The 22,257-nt window shown below is 37.5% G+C and overlaps 2 protein-coding genes across 2 annotated transcripts in view; both read left to right on the top strand.

Annotated features, from left to right (window-relative positions):
- Nucleotides 1-10,589: 10,589 nt before the first annotated feature.
- On the top strand, nucleotides 10,590-15,509 carry ankrd34c (ankyrin repeat domain 34C). The gene is made up of 2 exons (XM_084124675.1): nucleotides 10,590-10,768; nucleotides 11,910-15,509. The coding sequence occupies exon 2, from the start codon at nucleotides 11,941-11,943 to the stop codon at nucleotides 13,534-13,536; it is 1,596 nt and encodes a 531-aa protein (XP_083980801.1). The 5' UTR covers nucleotides 10,590-10,768; nucleotides 11,910-11,940; the 3' UTR covers nucleotides 13,537-15,509.
- A 3,131-nt stretch (nucleotides 15,510-18,640) lies between these two features.
- The window catches only part of idh2 (isocitrate dehydrogenase (NADP(+)) 2), an 11,073-nt gene continuing 7,456 nt past the window's right edge, over nucleotides 18,641-22,257 (top strand). Inside the window, exon 1 of the mRNA XM_084124896.1 lies at nucleotides 18,641-18,924. Coding sequence (XP_083981022.1) covers nucleotides 18,813-18,924 — 112 coding nt within the window. The 5' untranslated portion in view covers nucleotides 18,641-18,812. The remainder of the gene's footprint in view (nucleotides 18,925-22,257) is intronic.

The following is a 22,257-nucleotide window of genomic DNA, read 5'->3' as shown; positions in this document are numbered from 1 at the left end:
AAAAACAGTGTCTTCATTTTACAGCACACAAAATTAATGCAGTAATCCCTATTACAGTAGTAAAATATGTGGGGTGATGAAACACAGTACTGTGATTATTACTGTAAAAAAGTTTACAGTATTTTTTAAAGTTACTGTGATTAAGTTTACAGTAAGCGTACTGTGAAATGAACTACAGCAACTTACTTGCTAATTGCTGCCAGCAAGTTGCTGTAAATTTCACAGTATTCTTTTTACAGTGAATGCACACTTGTTCTCAGTATCATTTGCAGTGGACTGAACATATTCATATGATTTGGAATCTCATTTAAGTTGGCTGAATCCACATTGCAGGCATTTGAAACATATCTCTCAAATGAAAATTGCAGAATAAAAGGCATAAGTTGTATCATAAGAGTTGGCTTTCACGTTGGAACTGGCACCAACCTGTGAATATCCAGAGAAAGCTAGTACTCTGATCTAAATAATCCACCCGTTCCTTCTATCTTGTATATCCTCTGATTTAAAATCCTCAATACAAACAAAGCTGCAATTCAAGGGCCCTTATATGAAACATATCACCTCACGATGAGTCATTAAGCATGCACTTGTAGCCATTAGGTCTCCCTCAGAAACATGCATTAACCTATTCGAATGAGGTTGAGTGGAAATGACTGTCTGTTTTTCCTACAACCATTCTAGTATCCCTATAGAATCTGCATACATGCAAGTACAAAAGGGTGCAAATCTAAATCTGAAAATCAAATTACAGCACTCTTATCAGGCCTTTACGTTAACATTTTTTTCCACATAGCACTGGTGATACAGAGGTTGACATTTTTGTAGCACAGGCCACACCATTGTATCAAAAAACAATTCGTAGTAAGTGCAACATATATGACAGCCCTGCTTATTGTGTCTTATGTGTTTACATGCTCCTTTCAAATTAACAATGTACCATCTGCATTACTAGCACTGAATTCATGCTCTTGGCCCGCATCCACATCCATCTGTTGTGCACACCCTGCAACACAAATCAATGCTATGTAAAAATGTTTCTATATCAGATGCCAGGCAGAAAATAGCAAGAAGCATAAAAATATGTTTCTCGTGCACCCGCTTCTACTATTGACATTAAATGTGTTGATGTTCTTGCACAATATGGATAGGCTAAATCATGCAGGTCTGTCACCAAATCATATGAAAACAGATGAGAAAGTTCATAAGAACACAGATAAAAGAAACCAAGGCATGTCATTATATTTCGTCGTGTTTGTGTGTGGATCAAGCTTGTTTTGAGGAGACATCACAGGGGATATTATAATACATATGACTCATCCTTTTGTGATATTGAGATTGCTGTATGCAGAGTGTTCCATAGCTGTGTTTCGACATGCACACATGCTCCTTTTCCTAACAATATGCTTCTTTTTCTATAGGCAGATTGGAAGCAGAATGTGTGATACCATGATGGGGTTGCCTCTAGTTCTCTGTCGACAGGCAGCATCCTTAGAGAAGATTTCAAGCTTGACCTGTTAATGGATATCCGGCCTCCCTTTCATCTATGCTTTTGCTGCTTTAGGATAATTAAAACAAGATTAGATTTGAAGAGACTACCGGCTCGCTCCTGCATCTGTTTAGGAAACAAGATATTAATAAGCAAATAAAATGACACTCGGCTTTCCTTCAGAGAATGACAATGTTCCCTTCCAGACCACAACGTCGTGAAAACGATCCCTGTTCACATGAATCTGCAAAAATGACAAAAATGCTGTAATATGCTGCCAGGCCAGTAGTTGGCGATGCCACTTTGTAAAAAAGACAATACGCGCCTATAGACTGAACACATAATACACATGTGCATGACGTCACCGTTTTCACAAATTAGCATTTTTGTCGAGTACATGGAGACGATAATGGTATCGTTTTCAAAAAGCGCATAAAATGCCAACGTCGTGTAAATGAACGGCCAAAACGCATGCAAAGTTTTACATTTTTGATTGAAAACAGTGTTGTTGTGAATGGCCCCTAAAACAGGAATTATCACAATATCACTCGTAACTTTTTTAAATAGTCAATAAGCTTTCCTTACAGAACAGCAATGGACCACAATTTGCTGTGTTGTATGTCCAAGTGACTTTAGAGAGTATAAGAAAGAGATTAAAAATATAAAACCAAGGGGTCTCGTATTTTGGGCTTGTTTAGTCAGACAAGAATGTTTATTTTTCTAGTAAGATCTGGCAATCTGATTTGCTTGCTAGTAAGCATTAAAGTGGTATTGGTGGATAAGGCATTCTTATATCATTTTTTTGGGGTCTGTTTCCTGAAAGAATGTGAATATCTGCAAAAAGTGATTTTTATCAATGTTTTGAAGGACGCTACAGTTCAAAAGTTTAGGGTCTGTAAGCAAAAACAGTCATATTGTGAAATATCATTAAAATTTAAAAGAACTGTTTTAATACATTTTGGAAACAGCGATACATGTTTTTCCAGGATCTTTGATGAATATTGACATTCAAAAGAACATAATAAAAAAAAAATAGAAACCTTTTGTAACATTATAAATGTTTTATGGTCACTTTTGATCAATTTCTTGAATTTCTTAAATGTTTGGGGTCAGTAAGAATTTATTATTATCATTATTATCATTTTTATTTATATTTACAGTAGTGTAGCATAGCATGTAGACAGCCTAACACCTATTGTACCCAGACTAAGCCACAAATATTCATAAGATCTTTAAAATGTATGACCAAGGTGATTTAAGTATGCGATAATCCACGGCTAGCTGTGCATTAAACGATTTTAATGCAGGATATGGAGGCAAAAAATTACGGCTCATTAGATCTAGCATTCTGCCCGCTTTAAATCAGACACAGACATAAAGTATGGCATAAGATAACATTTATTTGAATGAACGAATTATAGATTTTTTAAAAGTCTGTGCAGCATCTCTCTCCATTAACAACGAAGCTGTAAGTTTAATTACTTCAAAACCAGCGATGTTTTTGAAGCTAATAAAAGTCACGGGGCAGCATTGATAAGGTTCTGTGCTAAATCTGCTCATAAATGTTTCTGTGTGTGCACAGCACGATCTCCGATGTGTGCGAGTGACGTACTGTATGTGTGCGCTTCAATGAAAACGGTGCACTAATCTATTAAACTGACTGGAACTACCTGTGCATTAAACAGTTTTATTGCACACCTTCCAGCCAATCAGATTGGTACAAAAACGTACACAACAACATTTAATGTGAAAAAGACAGCAATTGATTGCATAACAAACAAGGAGGAATAGCCTAATAAGATGATGTTGAGTTACTTGACCTGACCGGATGAGAACCGGAGAAGAGAAGCGCTGAATGCTTCAATACCCTTTCAGCTCTCATGCTGCTATCTCTGATAGCAGACCTGCTTATTCCTGCTGGGCATGTCGGCAGGTGAGAACCCAGCCAAACCGAACGCTGGTCCTGAGCCTTGTGAATTATCAAAGACCAAACCGTGCTTTTAAAAAACAGTCCTTGGGCATCTGGGTTGGATACATTTATAGGCAGGTAAAAAGCTTTTAAAGACAAACATGCGTTAGCATCCAGTGTTTCAGGGGGTCTTTAAGAATCACCAAAGCGCAGATGCATTCACTGTTACATGCACCACGCAAATGCACCCTGTGACACGGGAAGAACCGTAGTCTAAAAGGAGCGTGGGCACTGGGAGAAGGAAAGGGGCTTCTTTATGAAGTTTGGGCTCAGTCTAATGGCTTTTATTGTGTGGCCTCCGCAGCACCTTACAGCTGAGGGCAACAATTACTGACTTTTCATTTGACATGAACAAAGCTGTACCTGTCATCTTTATCTACTCCTCCAAAGATGAGTTATTCAAACACAGTTGCAGACGCTTCTGTCTACAACACGCCTTTATCTGCTTAATGTGTGGCACAACGTTATAGCCTACACATTAGTGCTCTTATCCAACGGTTCTATTCAGTTCAGCAACATAGCTCTTCTGGATTTATAAAAAGATAAAATGCCATTTGAGGAAACGCTTCTTGAGATGTTGTTCATATATGTGTTAATGGATTATGAGGGCTTATACTGCACGGAAGATGCAAATGAGCTCTGACATCATCAAAGCCACATACTAACGGTCTGTTGCCGCCTCAGACGCGAAAACCAGAAGACTCACATTCCCACTCTTATCAGCAGAGGAAGTGTGTTTTAGTCAGAGAGGACCAAGACGTCATAGCAACTGCTAAGGGTGTAAACCAAAGGCAGTGTGATGCTCTCTAACAAGCTGTCACACACACACACATGTGCAACACACACAAACACACATGCACTAACAGATTAAACAGCCTCAGCTTCTCTTGCGAAAAAAGACATAATAAGGATAGTACATTTATAGTCTTTGCACCATTTAAAAAAAATGTTGATATTTGAAAAAAATTAAATAAATGTAACTGACAGTAATATTTACAGAAGACCGGCTGCTTAATATAAAAATCTCACATTCAGCGATGACAAGTAGGATGACAAAATAAATTGATACATTTAATTTTGAATTAAAAAGGTTTACAAACACAGTAACTGTAACAGAGCTTAGCAGTAATCATGCACTTTTTAGTCATTCATTTTCTCTATAAAGATTAAAAAACATCAATAAAGAGCCTTGAACAAAACCAGTCAACTTCAAAATGAATCATATTACAATCTTTGACTTGAAGCAAAACATTTTTTTATCTTTTAAACCATTAAAAGATTTAGTCAGTAAGCACACGTACACACACACACACACCTGCATTTTGGGGGCCTGAAAACGCAAACTTTTGAAAACGGTTTTCAAAGAGAACGTTTTTGAAAAACTTTTCCGTTTGTAGTACATCTTTGTCGTGTAAACGTACTAGATGTTGCATATTTTTATGTTCATACAAATATTTACAAATGTTAAAAAAATTTACTGGGGAAAAAAAGCAGTTGAAAGTGAGAGGACGTTATATGTTTTTTTTTAAATCTTTATTTTAACTGACTTACCTATTAATGCAATACAGTAAATGATAACAATCTTGGTGAAACTTTCTATCTAGTTCATCACCTGAAACGTGGCAATTTAATACTTTTTTTTAAAGTTGAAATAAGCTTACTGTTAATTTCTTTATGTATAAAACATTTTTTTAATGAGGAAGACATTACTTAATACACTTTTGATGTTAATTAATCATGATAATGAAACATTTATTCAAAGCACCTTACATCACATTCAATGTATACATTTTCTCGGTAGCCTCTGTAGCCTTAGAGCAACACAATAAATATATTAAGTCTTTGAGAGGCAATCAAAAAGTAAACAGCAATTAGAATCATATTAGATTTATATTTACAAGCATTTAAAGTGGACAGTAGAGAAACGGGGCAAAGTAGATGGACCTTCTTCTCAATATCAGAGGTCCCATTGTAATTTTCCAATCAAAGGACGCACTATGTTTTCCAATAGCCGGAAATGTCTCATAATCTACACCCTTCAGGCTTCCAGCTTCATTAGGAAGGAAATTGACGTGAATCTGGAAATGCAACAGAAAGACATCAAAGCACCCACTCTGCAAAATGAGCAGCAAACTCCTCATTAGATATTCACAAATCTCCTAGGATACGGCCCGCCACACAATAATCACCAAGCAAGATCGTTGCCTGTATTGTAAATGCATGTAACAGTGACGAGAGCATCAGTCTGCACAAGAAGATCCGAAGCCATCTCCAAGCTCCAGCAAAGACAATCAGCGTTCCTCGAAATAAAACAGATTGAGGGCTTCATTTGAGGGCGCGTACTGTACTTCAAGAACGCGTCTCTGTATTGTATGCGAGCATTGACACAGGGTATGGTCTTCGTGTGGGAGAGGAGACACAAGAGGAGGGCAAGAGAAGGCAACATAGTGCTGCAGTGAGGTTTGTGCCAGTTCATTGCTGTCACAGCCCACACATTCAGCTGATACAATCGTTGAGACACCAAATGCCATGAGAATGTCAGGCTCGCTTTTTAAAGAGACGCTATGCTCAGGAGCACGCAATCAAAAGCAACATCCACTATTCTACACCACAACAAGAAGGGGAAAGACCGCATGCTTCGAGCACAAGCATATTCATTTGATTATTTTGGTGTAGAGACGAGTAGAGATTAGTCACAGCAGTGAGTTGGGGGGTAAAGATGATTAAAAATTGTGTGATAGAACATATGCACAGCCTTTACTTGCCAGGATACAATCTGTGCAAGAGCAAAAGCCAACATTTTCCTTAGTGATAGACTATGGGTGCATAAACTATAGCCTTGAGTAGCATCTGCTAAAATATAACAGCAGCAGATTTAGAATATAATTTTAACTCAGAAATCCCAAAACTGTTCTCCACCTCTTCACTTGATGCAAAAGTGATGCAAAGCAAATGCATCTTTTGCAAAAGTAATTAAAGAATCATTTCGCTTTTTACAAAGGGGCATTTTACAAAGCATTGTATTAACTCTTTCAGTGAACTGATTAGACTGAAATTAATTGTACAGTATAGTGGCTGATTCATAGATCAAACATTATCTGGGATCACTGAATACCTCATTTGCAATATTTGTCTTTTTTTTCTATTCACACTAGGATTACATGTTGCCAGCGGAGACAAAAATGATCTTTGATTTCCATAATTATATCTGTGGGTCCCTTTGATCATGTTCCACCCATTGCTATTGTTCCCATCACTGTGGTGAAATCAAATGCAACAGAATAGGCCAACATCTGCTACTTACACTATTCTACCAGAAAAAAAAAAAAAAAGAGCTATTATTTGGTGTTAGGGAAAGCAAAAACCAACATCATGTTACTATTTCAAAGGCTTTTTGTTTGGTAATTAATTCACAAGCACACTGCTTTTCAGGTTTATCAGGATCTAAGTGAAATAATCTTATCACCAAATGTGTTTGCATGATTTACAAAAGCAAATGGAGTTCAATAAATGGTTAGAGTGCATTTTTAAGATTGGAAACAAACCAAAGGCATTATAATAAAACTATGAAGCAGATCTGCCAAGGTGAAAAAAAATTAAATAAAAAGATATTCACAAGATCTATTTCAGGCACTAGACAGGCTTTTCCTCACTCCGCTGTTTGCTCTCTGCTATCGAGTGGTCCCCAATCAATGTTTGTCTATTTCACCAATACAAGAGTCTAAGTTTGCTATCAGTTATAAATGCAAATTTATGAATGCAGATTTGTTTTCTAAATCACTAGGATTTTGCCACTCAAGAATATGTAAATGCAGCAAGGGTTTGAAAATTGGCACACTCTAATTGGGCTTAGCCTCAGAAAGGTCATTCGGTGAGCAGACACTCTAGCTGGAACCCCAATCCTGAAATGATTAATTACTTGCAGTGACAAAACATTTGAATAGTGGCAGAAGGAGAGAACTGTTGGAAAGGAAGAATCAGAGGAAGAGCTAATAGAACTGATATGGACATCTGAAGGGTGTGAACCTGAAAATCACTTACATTTGCGTAATAAAACCTAACAGCATTAATAATACCAGACAACCAGTGGCCATATAAATGATGTAATTCATCTTTCTTATAAACATGGTAAACATATTTTCAAAAGATTTAAGGTTATGGCTAAATGCATGTCTTATAGACCATTTTTGAGATGACGCAAACAGCAATAATGTTTTTGTGGGCGAAGCCTACCTGGTGGTAGAAAATGAGTTTAAAATGTTCTATTAGTCCTCAAAATAGTTTATTTGAATATACTGTAGGGTTTTTTTCTGTTTTCTTTTGCATTTTTTGAATAAAATAAAAATAAACAAATAAATAAATAGACTATTTGGGAGCAGACGTCACATTGTGGTGACAGAAAACCAAGTGGAGGAAAACCACAGAATAAGAGAAAAATATTCTTTGTGTGCCTTTGGATGTCAGAATTGGAATGCAAAAACGAAAGTCTTCATTTTTATAGAAAAAAATATAGTCAAAGACGTCCTTTGATGCTAAACGCAGAAGTTTATAGTTGCAAGCCATTAAACTGACAGACTGGACTGATGAAACCAGAGATAATTTGATGTAAACAATATATTCACATATGCAGTTCATATGGGGCATAATGTATTAGCCCTTCAGTTACATCATGAAATTATATTTAAACCTATAACATTTTAATCTCACATTTCTGACAAGAAATGTGAGATTAAATGTGAGGTTTTTTTTCTCACAAGTTTATATCACAATTCTGAGGGAAAAAAGTCAGAATAGCGACATATAAAATTTGGAATTGTGAGGAAAAAAAAAGAGAATTGTGAGACAAACTCGAAATTACCTTTTTTATTATTTTATTCCGTGGCTTCCATAGACTGCCACTGCAGAACTGCAATGCTTTAACACAGTGGGAGTTTGCTTCTTGGGTAAAAAAAAGAGTGAGAGAAAGTGAGAAAGTTGGAGAGAAAGAGAGAGAGAAGGAGAGCGCGAGAGAGAGAGAGAGAGACAGCAAGAGAGAGCGAGAGAGAGAGAGTGAGCGATGGGGGTTATATTTAGACAGAGGCAGCGCATCAGGTGCAATGTAAGATTTCTGAAAATGGAAACAGCTCCCAGGGGTGAGAGAGCTGAATCTCGGGCGCTTTCATTATTTATTTTGTATCTAAGGCGTTGCACTGAAAAAAAAAAAAAAAAACTTGCAGAAAGAGTGCTGACGTCCCTGTAGTTCCCATGTTAATGAACGTGTCTAATCAACAGAGCTCAGGAGCCTTTCTGCTCCCCAGTCAGAAAGCGCATGCCTGAGGAAGTCATGCCTCGAAAACACACACTGTGATAGGCAAACTAGCACACTATGCTCACGTAAAACAATGCCAATTCACAGCATGGCACATCTCTTTGTAAGCCAGATAAGTAGTTCATGTAAATACCCCTTACACCAAAATGCAGATTTATTGTCATTACAAATGTCATGTCAAAGGAGACAATTTCATATTTGCAATGTATAAAGCAACTGATAACAGACTACAGTGGGCATCCTATTGCATCTGTTTTCCACACCACCACCACCCCCACCCGCCCTTAGTTCTGTTGCTTAACAACACTCATCACACGAGAGCTGCTTTATATGAAATGCATATATTTTTCCTTCCTTCCCTAACAAAAAAATCAAGAAGATGTGACCCCCACACAGCAGATACTGAACCCCCGGTTACTGTCCACCTTTCTGTGGTCTGGAAACTTTTGTAAAGATAAATGAAGCGTGTTCATATGGTTGGAGAAGCTCCAGACGACACCATTAGCCAGCAGGATGAACACAAACATGGAGATTGGCAGCGCCCTGCAGTTTCATAACTAGCCTCTGTCTCAGACATGATGGCTGGGTAAATAACAATATTCTCCTAAGTGATCAGAAGTGTCATCATCAGCAGATAAAAGTGGGGACAGTGTGTGGGAAAAGTCATTCAAGGATCATTGTTTTGCTCCAGTGGAAAATGGGCTTCATGCGAGCAGTTTATCAGAAAGTAAATAGCCACAGGCCTTGTGTGATATTAAAAACATGAGGAAAGGGAAGACGAGGGTCATTCGAAGACAAAAGTCCTCCATTTTTTTTTTATGAGAATTTTTTTATTTTTTTTAATCATAAAAGCGATTTAGCGTCACAGCATTACTAGGAATAATAGTTTGTTATTTTTTAATATTTATTAATATTTTGAGTTCATGGTCTCACCAGCACCACAAATTCTATCGGTCTCAGTCAGAATATGATTCTGTGCTGTCTCATAGCAACCTAAAAATAGAACTGTCCCTATTATGCTATATATGACTGAAATGGCTGTAAGTTATGGGTGTTTAATTGCAATGCAAACTCTGACAATAAGCAGTGAAAATAATGTCAGATAGATAGATAGATAGATAGATAGATAGATAGATAGATAGATAGATGTCACCACTTACATAAGAATGGGCATTCGAACTGTTCCAATCAAAAGAACAGTTGCACTATTATCAGCCTAATCAGTGCTATATGCAGCTATTGAAATGCTGAGTATAATACATCAAAGAATTATTTTCTCTTGTTCATGACACAAGGCAGTCTGTCATGAACAAGATTGTGGTGACTTCATCTCAGTTTGTGCTGTGACAAAGTTATTTAAATGTTTTTTTTTTACTAATTATAAATAATACCTAATAAAAATCTAAATGTGTGTAGTATTATTACAATATATCAAAACACCAAATCCAGTATGTAATCAGGTGCAATTTATGCACAAACCGTATTCTTTGAATGCAGTATATATAAATATATTTACATTTCAAATTTAACTGTGCACTATTCCATCAAACTGATTTGATTCTTAATCTCGACGTAGCAAAACGTTTTTATTATTATTAATTTTTTTTTAAATGTTTTTGTTTGTTTGTGCTCATGACAACACAGGTTCACACCAGAACCGATTTATTTTTGTAGATTCTGACGTCAATCAGATTCACGTTTAATTCACGAAGTGAAAGGGGGGAAGTTATTTATAACCTCAACGTCTTAGTGTGGTCCTTGGGTGCGCAAATAGGAATGTAGCGATTGAACTGGTCTCTTGCGTCTCAGTAACAAAAGCGGTGGGGCTGGAGCGTCGTTGTGCCTGCACGATAGAACTGAACCTAAAATAGGACAGTTCTGTGGAGTCTGAACTAAATAACTACACGAGCTGTGCTGAGAAACTATGCCTCTCCATAGCCTCTAAAATATTGGAGACCATTACAATTGGACTTATTCTACAATGGTAAACCTGTGCGTCAACCAGGTAAGGAAATTTAATAACTTAATCTAATTTGGGTGTCTAACTACCTGACAAACGCGTTAAACATTTTGACTATTTTTTAATATATTCTGCCTATTTAATGATTATGATGCAATATGTTTGCTAATACTACAATGTTCAACGAAATTAAATTTCAGGGAACTCGTAATCACATGCACACAAATACATTTGAGATCATAGAAAATGCAGGTAGACAGACCAAAGTTGTCATTTATACAGATGTAGATGCAACTGGATCTAGAATTATAACTTATAAAATTACGAGACCAGGTTTTATCTTACAAGCGCGCATCACAGATATTTACTATTTTTCACATGCTCTCAGGACCATGGACAGTACCAAATCGCTATCGCAGTGATTACATGAAAACGCAAATATCTGAATACAATCCTATAAGACACGAAACATGTTTCAGTCATTCACACTTAACCAAATACGCATGATCAGTCCTTTCATTCCGTCATACTGTTTACGTGTTTAAAAATCACAAGCAATCAGCTAACCCTGATTAAGCCCTTTCTTGGGTTTCTAATAACTCCATTTAATTTTAAACGGTTATCATATTATTTCAAGTAAGCTAACTGATCTGATATTGTGTGGGTCGAGAACTTGAACAAGACAATTCAGGACGACTATTGCAACTGCTTTAAAAGCAGTCTTTCAAATAAATCTAAAACATACACACAAAATATAGAGGAAAAATAGAAAAAAGCGCAATTCATTTATTTAATAACGTCCCTGAATCTATCCGTATTTTTTTTATTATCCACTAGTACATTCAGATAAAACATTTATATACATTGAGAGAACAATCACTATCGATATAATTTAAGGATTGATATAAGGAAATACATTTTGATACACAACACAAACACATTTCAGAATATTCACGCAAATTCAAAGTTGCATTCGCACCTGATCCACATGTCAGTTCAGCGTCTCTTCCAATAACTCATTCCTGCGCATTCAGGCTGCCACCTGGTGGCTCTTCAAAACAAACAGGCAGGGTTAGACACATCAACAACACTTTTGCTTATTTCTTAAATGTAAAGTGTTTGTTACATGGAAATGTCTGTGGGATCTGCTTGTTGACTGTAGCAGAAGTCTGCTCTTGCCTTGCAGGACTGAGGCTGATTTGGGTCCAGTCTGAGTGATGGCTGACGTGATGGAGATTAGAACGGATGGGAACTCTCTGCTGAAAGCAGTATGGCTTCGCCGTTTGCGCCTTACAAGGCTTCTCCTGGAAGGTGGAGCCTACATCAATGAAAGCAACGATCGTGGAGAGACACCACTCATGGTGGCCTGCATGTCCAAACACTCTGACCAGCAGAGTGTCAGCAAGGCTAAGCTTGTCAAGTACCTTCTGGACAACAAAGCTGACCCTAATATTCAAGATAAAGCTGGAAGGACAGCCCTCATGCATGCATGCAGCCACAGGGCAGGACAAGAGGTGGTCTCACTTCTTCTGACTAACGGGGCTGATCCGAGCCTGGAGGACCGTCATGGATCCTCTGCTTTAGTCTATGCTGTAAACGCAGATGATAAAGAAACCTTAAAAGTTCTCCTCGACGCCTGCAGAGCCAAAGGCAAGGAGGTCATCATCATTACCACTGACAAATCGCCGTCGGGAACCAAAACTACCAAGCAGTACCTGAATGTTCCTCCATCTCCTGAGTTGGATGAGAGGACGTCTCCTGCACCATGTGCCTCACCGTCAGAAATAGATCTTCACACATTGCCATCTCCCAGCAAAGAGGAGGAGAAAGACACTGTATTCAATTTTCAAACAAAGTTTAAGTCAACCTCAAACACAGCAGCTAAACTTCCCAATGGACTTACTTCCCCAAGTAAGAAGCAAGTGAACCCCAAGCGGGCTCGTCTACCCCAGCTGAAGCGACTACAGTCAGAGCCCTGGGGTCTGATCGCCCCCTCCGTGTTGGCGGCAGCAAATGAAGCGAGCAAGAGAGCCAACTCAGATGAAGATGTTGTTGCAGGTGTCAACGGTATGAGCCTGTCTAAAAGAGGCACTTTGTCCCGGCATAACAGCGTGGACGGAAAGGATATCTTGTTTCCAATGGTGGGAGATCAGACCACAAAAATCTCCCCAACTTCATCCTTTTCGACATCTTCCAAGGCCTCCTACGAGAGATCGCTGGCCCAGCACCAACCCCTGGCACGGCGTAGCACTGTCCCCACAGAGCAGGAGGGCTCTGGAGGAAACGTGGGGCCAGCTAGCCTCAGAGACACACTGCACCGGAGGCGACTGGGGAATGAACACTACGACTCAGACTCCCAGCTGTACTCAGACTCCAGCATGCTAGACTCTCCTAAGGCACCCCTAGAGAGAAGGAAGCTCAATACATCCCCTCTTGCTATGCTTACAGGCTCGCGAGAGTCCTTGGACAGCAATCCCAGTACCTCTTCCCCTAGCACAACCAGATGCAGAGCACCTGGCCTACTGGAGCGGCGTGGCTCTGGGACGTTATTGCTGGACTATATATCCCACACACGCCCAGGTCACCTGCCCCCACTCAACATCAATCCCAACCCTCCGATTCCAGATATAGGAGCGAGCAGCAAGCCCTCATCCCCACTTGCAGCGGGTTTCAGACCAATAGCTCCCGTAGCACCCAACTCACCAAAGAGAGGATACCTCAGGACGAAAAAGAAGCTTGTGAGAAGGCACTCTATGCAAGTGGAACAGATGAAGCAGCTTTCAAACTTTGAAGAGCTCAACCATCAATCATGAAACTCAGTCTGTGTAGATGTAGCAACTTTAACATCATTAATATACGTCTGAGGTTTTTGGGTAATGTTGATGCTCAGGCAGGTGGAAAACAGGTGGTACCTGTAATAGAGTTTAAAAGTAGTTAGCACTGAATGTAGCCGTTTAGGGCAAAGGGATATTGTATCAAGAGGTTAATCTACTTGTTAGTTTCAATTAGCAAAAAGACCATTTTTGAAAAAGCAACTGAAAACTAATATATTTATCTAATGCCTACCAGTGGAAAAAATCAGATGTCGCAGGTGCATAAATAGCTTATTGTCTTTATTTAATATATGATGTAACGTTATAGCGTAAGCTTATACTGTCGCTTCCTACCACCCAGAAAACTGTTTTTCAAAATATATGTTGGTGGAAATGGGATTTAATACAAAAATACAACAAAGCAGTGTGCAATTTTCCATTCCGCAACAAAGGTTGTGTTTGCCCTCTTAAAGAGTAGGTGAGAGAGTGTGCTATTATTCTCTTGCGTATGAAGATTGAATTTGACAGCTTGACTACAGCTAGTTCTAAGCGCAGATCTTCAGCTGCAAACAAAAACAGAGACAGAAATATCTGTATATCTTCAAAGTCTAGACATCTCTCCATGTGATTCATTAAAGCAGACAGGAGAGTGAATGCAAAACCAGACAGTCAAAATGGAGCAGAGAGGTCACCAGATCATACCCATTAAAAGAGAGCATTCCATTGGCTCCTGATTAAATAGCTGGAAGTCCTGCAAAGAAAAGCAAATCCAGTTGAGAATTGTAGCAAGAGAGAGGAGATGCAAGAGAACTTTTTCTCTGATCACTATACATATAAAATATTAACTTTATAATGTTGATGTTAATAATGCCTGTGTGCAGATGTATCATTACATGCATATCTGATCTAGATTCTGTAAGAAATACTGACCATCTGTGAGCTAATTACAGGGAAATCCATCTCTTGTAATTGATCACATCTTACATCGATTGCAATAATACAGGCAACATTGCAAATGTAATTATGACTTACTCCTTAACGCAAAGATGATTTATATAGTCATAGAGCCCTTAGTTAACCATATTAGGTTGGCAGATAAAGTGTCAGTTCGCTCCATGATGAGTTCAAAAGATTGAATGTTTGTAGCTAATTAGTGTATAGTGCCTTTGAAGGAGAGTAAAATGTGTTCTGCATCACAGATTACTTTCAATAAAATATTGAGCAGCATTTTAATTACAATATTAGAACCGGTTTGCTGCAAGTAAGAAATCACATGACAAATATAAATATGACAACAATTGACAAAAATCTCTAGGTAATAGTTTGATCACAGCGTATCATAATATATTTAGGTTAGGTCTGTAGCAGAACATACCTTGTGATAAACCAATGACTATTGTACAGACAAATGTAAACGTATAGGTTTATCCATTTGTCAGCCAATGTTATGTGGTAGAAGTGAACTAGTGTGCCCATGTTACTTTTTGTGCAAATGCAAAGTGCTTCAGATTCATTGCTGCTATAACGTTTAATAGCCACTTATTAGCCTGCATAAGGCTGTCAAATAATATATGTTCGGTAGAACTAGAGTTAGCTGGCTAACTCCTCACTAATTTCCCCTGGGTTAAGACATAAAACACAAGCAATCAACAAACCGATGCATTCAGGCTTTTGGTCTGTGATTATAAAATATGTGTATGGCATAAAAATACATATGGGTCAATAATAAGTATAATTTATAATTCATAACTGCTGGCCCTCAAGCAATTCAGTAGTAAACAACTGAACATATAAGAGTCACATTTTAATTACTAATAAAGCCCAAATGAGACCATGTGAAAAGGTTTGATCACAACTGTCTTATATTAAAACTGTGAGGCATATTGGTTGCGCTCATGTTTACATTGTTTGATGCATAGTATTTTTGTATGTAGTATCTTGTATATTTTGAATAAATGTCTGTATCAATCTGTACAAACGTTCTAGTCATTCTAATCTCAAAGTCTGAAACCTCAAATGACTGTAAGAGCACCTGTTATGTTGATAAGGACAGACCCATCATTGCAGCATTCAGATCCCCATAGTCTCCTGACTGTGTTTAGATTAGTAGTCACTGTGGTCAACAAAAAGAAGAAACATGTGGGTTAAATTGATTGTAAATCTCAAAGGAGTAACAACGCAGACATCTCAGGTGAGGCCCTGACCCCTGACCTATAGTAGACCAGTTTCTTTTTCCAGATCTAATCCACTGTAGATTGTAAACTCCTCAGGACTCTTAATAAAGTACATTAAGGGATTATAGAGGATCCTTTTCCAAAGGTGTAGTTTGGGCTAGACGTATTTGTTCAATTGTGAACAGATGATACCAGGATGTACATGGTAAAGACAGAATTGGTGTAATGTTGAAAAATAAAATATCTGTTGTCTGTCAGCTTGAACCAGCATGGTTAAGGCATGTTGACCGACAGAACTGTCACTCACTCACACAATTTTGCTTGTTTTTCGTAAAATTCTTTGTAAACTCGCTTTACTTTGACTGTTGTGTGTGAAAGTCCCTGGATATCCTATGGTATTAGGTTTACCGTATTTACCGTATGACTAATGATACTTGTTGACTAAGCTGCCTCCTTTGGTTGTTCATAGTAGTCTCCTAAAGCAGTTATTGCATAAATAGGTCATAGTAAAATAACTTAAAAACAGTTATTTAATTATATATGAAGAGTTCAGATGCAAAAACCTCTAAGTGCCATCTGAAATTTTCTTCTATAATGATCATTTTTATGAAGCTCGTATATTTAAGTTCAGTAATTTCACTTAAATGGCAATGAAAATTACCTATTAATTGCCATTTAAGTGAAATTACTGAACTTAAATAAACGAGCTTGATAAAAATGATCATTGTAGAAGAAAATTTCAGATGGCACTTAGAGGTTTTTGCATCTGAACTCTTCATATCCAAACTGATGTTTTCCACCAAGATAAGTGGATGTTTATGTATGATAAATGACTTCACTCAATATAAACAATTGGTTACAGATAGCTTGCAATGTTGAAAGTATAAACATTTTGTGTAACAACATACTTCAAGTGAACTAAAAATAATCACTGTAGGTGTAGGTAATTCTAGAAACTCAACCGGAAAACTGTATCAGCCTTCACTAAAGTGCAATAATGATTTATTACTGACCTCTGGTGGACATATAGTATAGCATCTCTCCTCTCTAGATGAGTGGAAAACAAATAGAATTAATAAAATGGAATATGATTATATTATGATCTAAATGTGACACACATTTTGAATTAGTTCTTTTTATAATAACGTATAACTCACAACTTTGAAACAAGGAATATTATTCATAATATTACTTTTTGTTAGACTATCTATTATAACTAACTAACTAACTAACTAACTAACTAACTTTGAATTTTAATCCTCTCTGAACTAGGTGAAAAACTAATTTAAATATTATTTTATACTAATTATTTACTAAAATTATAGTCTTTACCTCCACCAGGTGGCACTATAAAAGTGCTTTAATAATAATAAGCAGAATTGAAATCGAAATCGTTCAAATTTAAACGATACTCAACCCTAATAATAACTATTATTTTATTATTAATAATAATAATAATAATAATAATAATAGTTAAGATTTTAAGAAGGCAATACATGTATAAGGCTAGGCTTGATTTCATTGTAAATTTAAGATAAAAAATGTATGTACATACAAAACAATCAATTACAAAAGAAGTGTATTATTATTACTATCAAATATTTTTTTGTTAAAGACTATTGTTTTTATTAGTACATTCCATTATTTCTACCCTAAACTCATAAGCACATGACAGAATGTTCTCATCAGTACCACACTGACACTGCTCTGTTGTACAAGTACACAGCAGTTCTAGTGAACCAGATCCAGCTGTGAATTTTTGTTTGTCTTTGACCAATGAAGAGTTGACTACTGTAAGCAGACAAACACTGTAGGGTAAACAGATGACTGTGAACTACGCGTTACAGACCTCTGAATGATAACAGAGGTCATATTGACATGTAGTGCAATATTTGCATGTTGATTTTCAGAATGACAGCCTAGACTTACATGACAACAATACAAACATAAATACAGAAGTGAAGATAGCAATGTGCTTGTGTCTACCTGTTTTTAATTCACATGCACTTTGCACGATGCAACTTATGAAATAAAAAAATGTTTTGCTAGACTTCCTCAGTCTGCACTGGATTCAGTGTGCGGGCCAGCAAACTTTTTGCTAGTTTTCAAGTATTTCCTTGTCTCAGCACACCTGAAAAATGTATTGTCTATTTGGAGGGCAACAATTTTTTTTGTTTACTATACAGACATAAACAGGAAAGGCTAGTGACATTACATTACTCAATCAGTTTCCTTGTCAAAATCACGTGAAGCATTTGAGGAATTTAAATTTGAACTGGCCTAGATTGCCAAAACTGGGACATTTGAACTAATAGGTGAGGAAACCTATTTTTTATTATTATATGCATAAATTAACTGCAAAACTAAAAAAAAAACTAAACTAAAACAAAACCTAAAGTTACCTAAAGTTTTATGTTGTGAATTTTGTGAGGCAGAACATAAAATGTGTATTTAACTCCTCAGCATTCAACTTCTCAGACACTAGCTTTTTAGCACCTTGAAATGACCTGCAGCAGCTCTACTACGCATGCGCACAATCAGACCTCGCACCTCCCGTTCTTTCACCCAGTATGGTAACACAACCCAGCTAAAATTAGCGGAGCTGCTCAGCAACCAGAGTAGACAACGGAATGTGAAGATGTTATCTGCCTGTTCCGTGTCTGTTACTTATGAAATAAAAACATAATAAACACAAACAAATGTGTTTGGAGATTCACTGAAAATCCTTCTAAAAATGAAAGTATATGTAAATTTGTAAAAAAGATAAATGCAAATGAGCACATTCCACAAGAGTGCACAATCGGAAATAACTCCAGACGCCTGTGAAGGGTTAACTGAAAACGAAAGAGAACGTGCAAACTGTGCGTTATCAAAAGTCACCAGGTGGAACATCGATGTGTTGCGTATTCAAATCTGATTGGCCACTCGCCCCTTCGATGATTTTTAGTCCTGACCTCATGTACTTGTGACGTCGGCCCTGACACGGAGGCGGAGAAGAGCTGCGTTTATTCCCGTTTGCTCCGATTCATTCGACCCTTCCTTCGACCGGAGTTAAGTTGGGAAGCAACCTCTAGTGTTTTCGGCTAGGAAAAAAAAAGCAGCATGGCAGGTTACCTGAAGGTCCTCAGCTCTCTCACTAGGTCCGCCGCTACTCTATCAAAAAACCCCGCCGTTCTTGTTCCAGCTTCTTGCCAGAGTTTGCAACAGAGGAACTGTGAGTTTTCCACTTTCAAAATTGAATGTAGATATGCCGGTAAAGCCGCATTAACCGGCGCTTTAACACCGGTTAATGCTTATCTGACACGATGGGCTTTTAAATTTAAACATCCTTACACCCCTGCCACATATACCTCATGTTTGTACCGGTTTCGGACAGTCGTATTTCTTTCAATCTGCCGGTTTGCAGATTCTCGTCGCGGCTTCTAGCGGAACGTTATTTTCGCGGTGACGTTGTACGTTGCAGCGGGAGTCGCGCGCCGCGCGCCGCGCTCGCGCTCCTTTGTTAGCTCGTTGGATGCCTTTTAAAGAAAAGGAACATAATACGATAGTTTAGTTTATATTAATCCATTGTGGTTTAGACATTCTAATCCAGTTTTAAGTACACCATTGCGCTGTTGAACAATCTGACGACGTTGTAAGAGAAAAACTGTTTTTTTTTTTTTTTAATCGTCCATAAGGTTTGCACACACACACACACACACACACACAGGCAGCGGGATGACTTATGAAACCATTCGCGCCTATAACTGCTGTAAATGATCTAAGCATTTAATCGAATAGCTTTGTGATGCAAGATAATCCGGTAACCAGTTATACGAGTGTTTACAGGGTTTTGTCAGTGTTTTGCTTGTGATACAGAGTAAATCATTTCAAGGTCAGTCGGCCTGGTGGTCAGTACGTCGTATTTCTACTATTGACTGAGTGCTGACCATGAAGTGAAGGTGTAAATGACCCACATGCTCATTATCTTAATTAAGAAACGTTATATTTAACTATTACATCATTATTTTCTCCCTTGTTTTATATACCCTATTTGATATGGAGGCTGCATTGATCTAAATGTCCTGTTTTCAGCAACTGTTTGGACATACGGATAGATTGCGAGCTATCATGTGAAACATGCATCTCAGGTTGTTTCTTTAAAACATGGGACAACTGAGAACCTCACAGACAAATGTGAATGATTTGGTGTAATGTCCTGACACTAGCTGTCCCTCTGTGTTAGGTAATCAGCTGTCATTGAGGATTGTTCAAATGTTGGAGGTTTACTTGTTGTACACATGTCCTCCAGGTCACCTTTACACTTAACTCTGAATGGGTTAGTCCTAATTAGCAGTAGTGCTCATATATCACATCTGAATGATTACATGTGTAAATGACAGAACCAACCTTTTGCACTTGTGGTGTGCCACATTACAACTTTTGCATTGCCAAGTTTATTAGAAGATGCTTTTGCACTGAATGGTTGTGTTGGCATGTCTCGTTCCCTAAGGCGGATTTGGATTATTATGGGTCTTTCTTTGAGCTTTTAATATAGGTGAAGTGTCGGCCACAGTTTACCCAATGCAAAGCATTCTTGTATCAAGAAGTCGTCTTGCATTTCAAATTGACTTTAATGACATAAGTTCAGGCACAATGCCAAGCAAACTCGCATGTTCTCTCTCATTAAAGTCACAAGGTTGGATATTCGGATACATTCGCCAAGAGGTTTTATGGGTTGTAATTAGAGATGACAAGGCCACAATGTTCATTTAGAAATATTTTTCTAAACTTAAATATAAATGTGCTTATATTTATTCCTGAGTATATTTCCGTATGTATAATTTCCTGAATATATATAATTTCCTTTTTTTATGATTGTATTCTGTGGATTAAAAATGTGTTATTTTCCACTATTTTGAGAAGTATCTGATCTGCTGTTGCCAACCCAGCTGATTAGTTTTTTCACTCATTTATTTTTAGTGTCTCCTGGTGCAGCATCTTTCTCTCTGGGTCACTTTTGAGCTGCTTTTGAATGTCATCAGTAGGAAAGGGTATAAGAACATTTGCTCATGGTTTGTGAGAGGACTCCATGTGAACATGCTCACCTTATGTTTTTTTATTTTTATACTGACCTTCAAGTGTGGAGCACAAGTGTACACTGTTTGCAAATGTCATTGATAACTGAAAATCAAAGGGCCGTGTGAGAATGATAGCTTGCTATATGATATGCTGACCACATGCTTTGTGTAGAAGCTTAGATACACGTGGGTTGACACGGCCTTTTCCTTTCACAGTTATAAGTTTAAAGGAATAGTTTGCACAAATTCTTTCATTTTATTCTCACTGAATTTGGAATGACTTGAGTTTGTAAATTGAACATTTTGGGGTAAACTATTTATTTAATGTTGCATTGGCATTTGAAAGTTTACATGGAAATGCAATATACCTTGCAATTTTTAAGGTCAATTATATAAATATAGCAATGTAAAGGATAAGATTCAAAAAGTCGTGCCAAATGTTACTGAATGGCTAATAAGTCACTTTCTATTGCACTTTCTCGCTCGTTGTGATAACTAACTATTTCACTCCCACAGACACGCGTCAAAGTAACCGGAGCAACTTTTCTTTATTTACGGCTATGACGAGACACGCATGGCCGAGTGACGCATGTACGCAATTTCCCTAAAAAAAAACATTCCATCAGGTCTAAAAAAATAACACTTATAATAGGTTTATCATAGTGAATCGGGGTAAGACAAAAAAAAATAAAAAACGTTTTGGAAGAAGGATTGATGTATTGAATTTTGTTAATTTTGGACAAAACAAGTTACATAGTGTACTTTAGTGCATTGTTGCACTCAAATAAGAGTTTAGAAGGAAATAGTTGTGTAGAACCTACTAATTTTAACCTTTGTGTTAAAATTGTTTAGAAAAGGCTCCTAAAATAGGTGACATTGGAAATTCGAACTGGAAATGCTAGAGTATCGTCCGTTGTGCAATAGTGTGAGAGTAAAGTGGCAGTGTGCCGTATCATGCTTACTGCATGTTGTTTGATCATGTACAATTTTTCAGAAAGAATAACTCATTCTTAAAGTAAAAGGCAAAATTGTTTTAAAAGGGCATTTGTTTGTAGATCACAAGTCCTTGCTTGACATTGTGATATTTTTTCAGATTCTGTTTCTTAAAAGATGGAAAGATGAGTGTTTCTGCAACCCACTGTGGAACATTAGCTCATACCTCAGCTCAGCATAAATGTTTCATTAATGGGAGGATAATAATTCATGCTTTGTGCAGATGGTTGCACTGTTGTTAGGAACAGAGTATTGAAGCATGCTTATATAATCCTGCCCATACACTCCTCCTCCTGCTTTAGCATGCTCTCCCCAGCGCTCATGACTAGTGAGAGGATTCTTTTCCCCAGGATTCCCTGTTTATGTAATTTCTGATCAAGAACACTGGCAGGTTTCAAGCAAAAGGCCTTACCCATAATGCAGTTTTGGTTGACACAGCTGTGCTGAGCGGCCGGTAACTCTATCTGAAAGTTTTTTTTCTGTCCCTTCTTTTG

This window comes from Abramis brama, assembly GCF_963993115.1.
Source record: "Abramis brama genome assembly, chromosome: 9".
Classification (NCBI taxonomy): Eukaryota; Metazoa; Chordata; class Actinopteri; order Cypriniformes; family Leuciscidae; genus Abramis; species Abramis brama.
The sequence above is the reverse complement of the archived record's forward strand: the minus strand, read 5'-3'. Positions and strand labels throughout refer to the sequence as shown.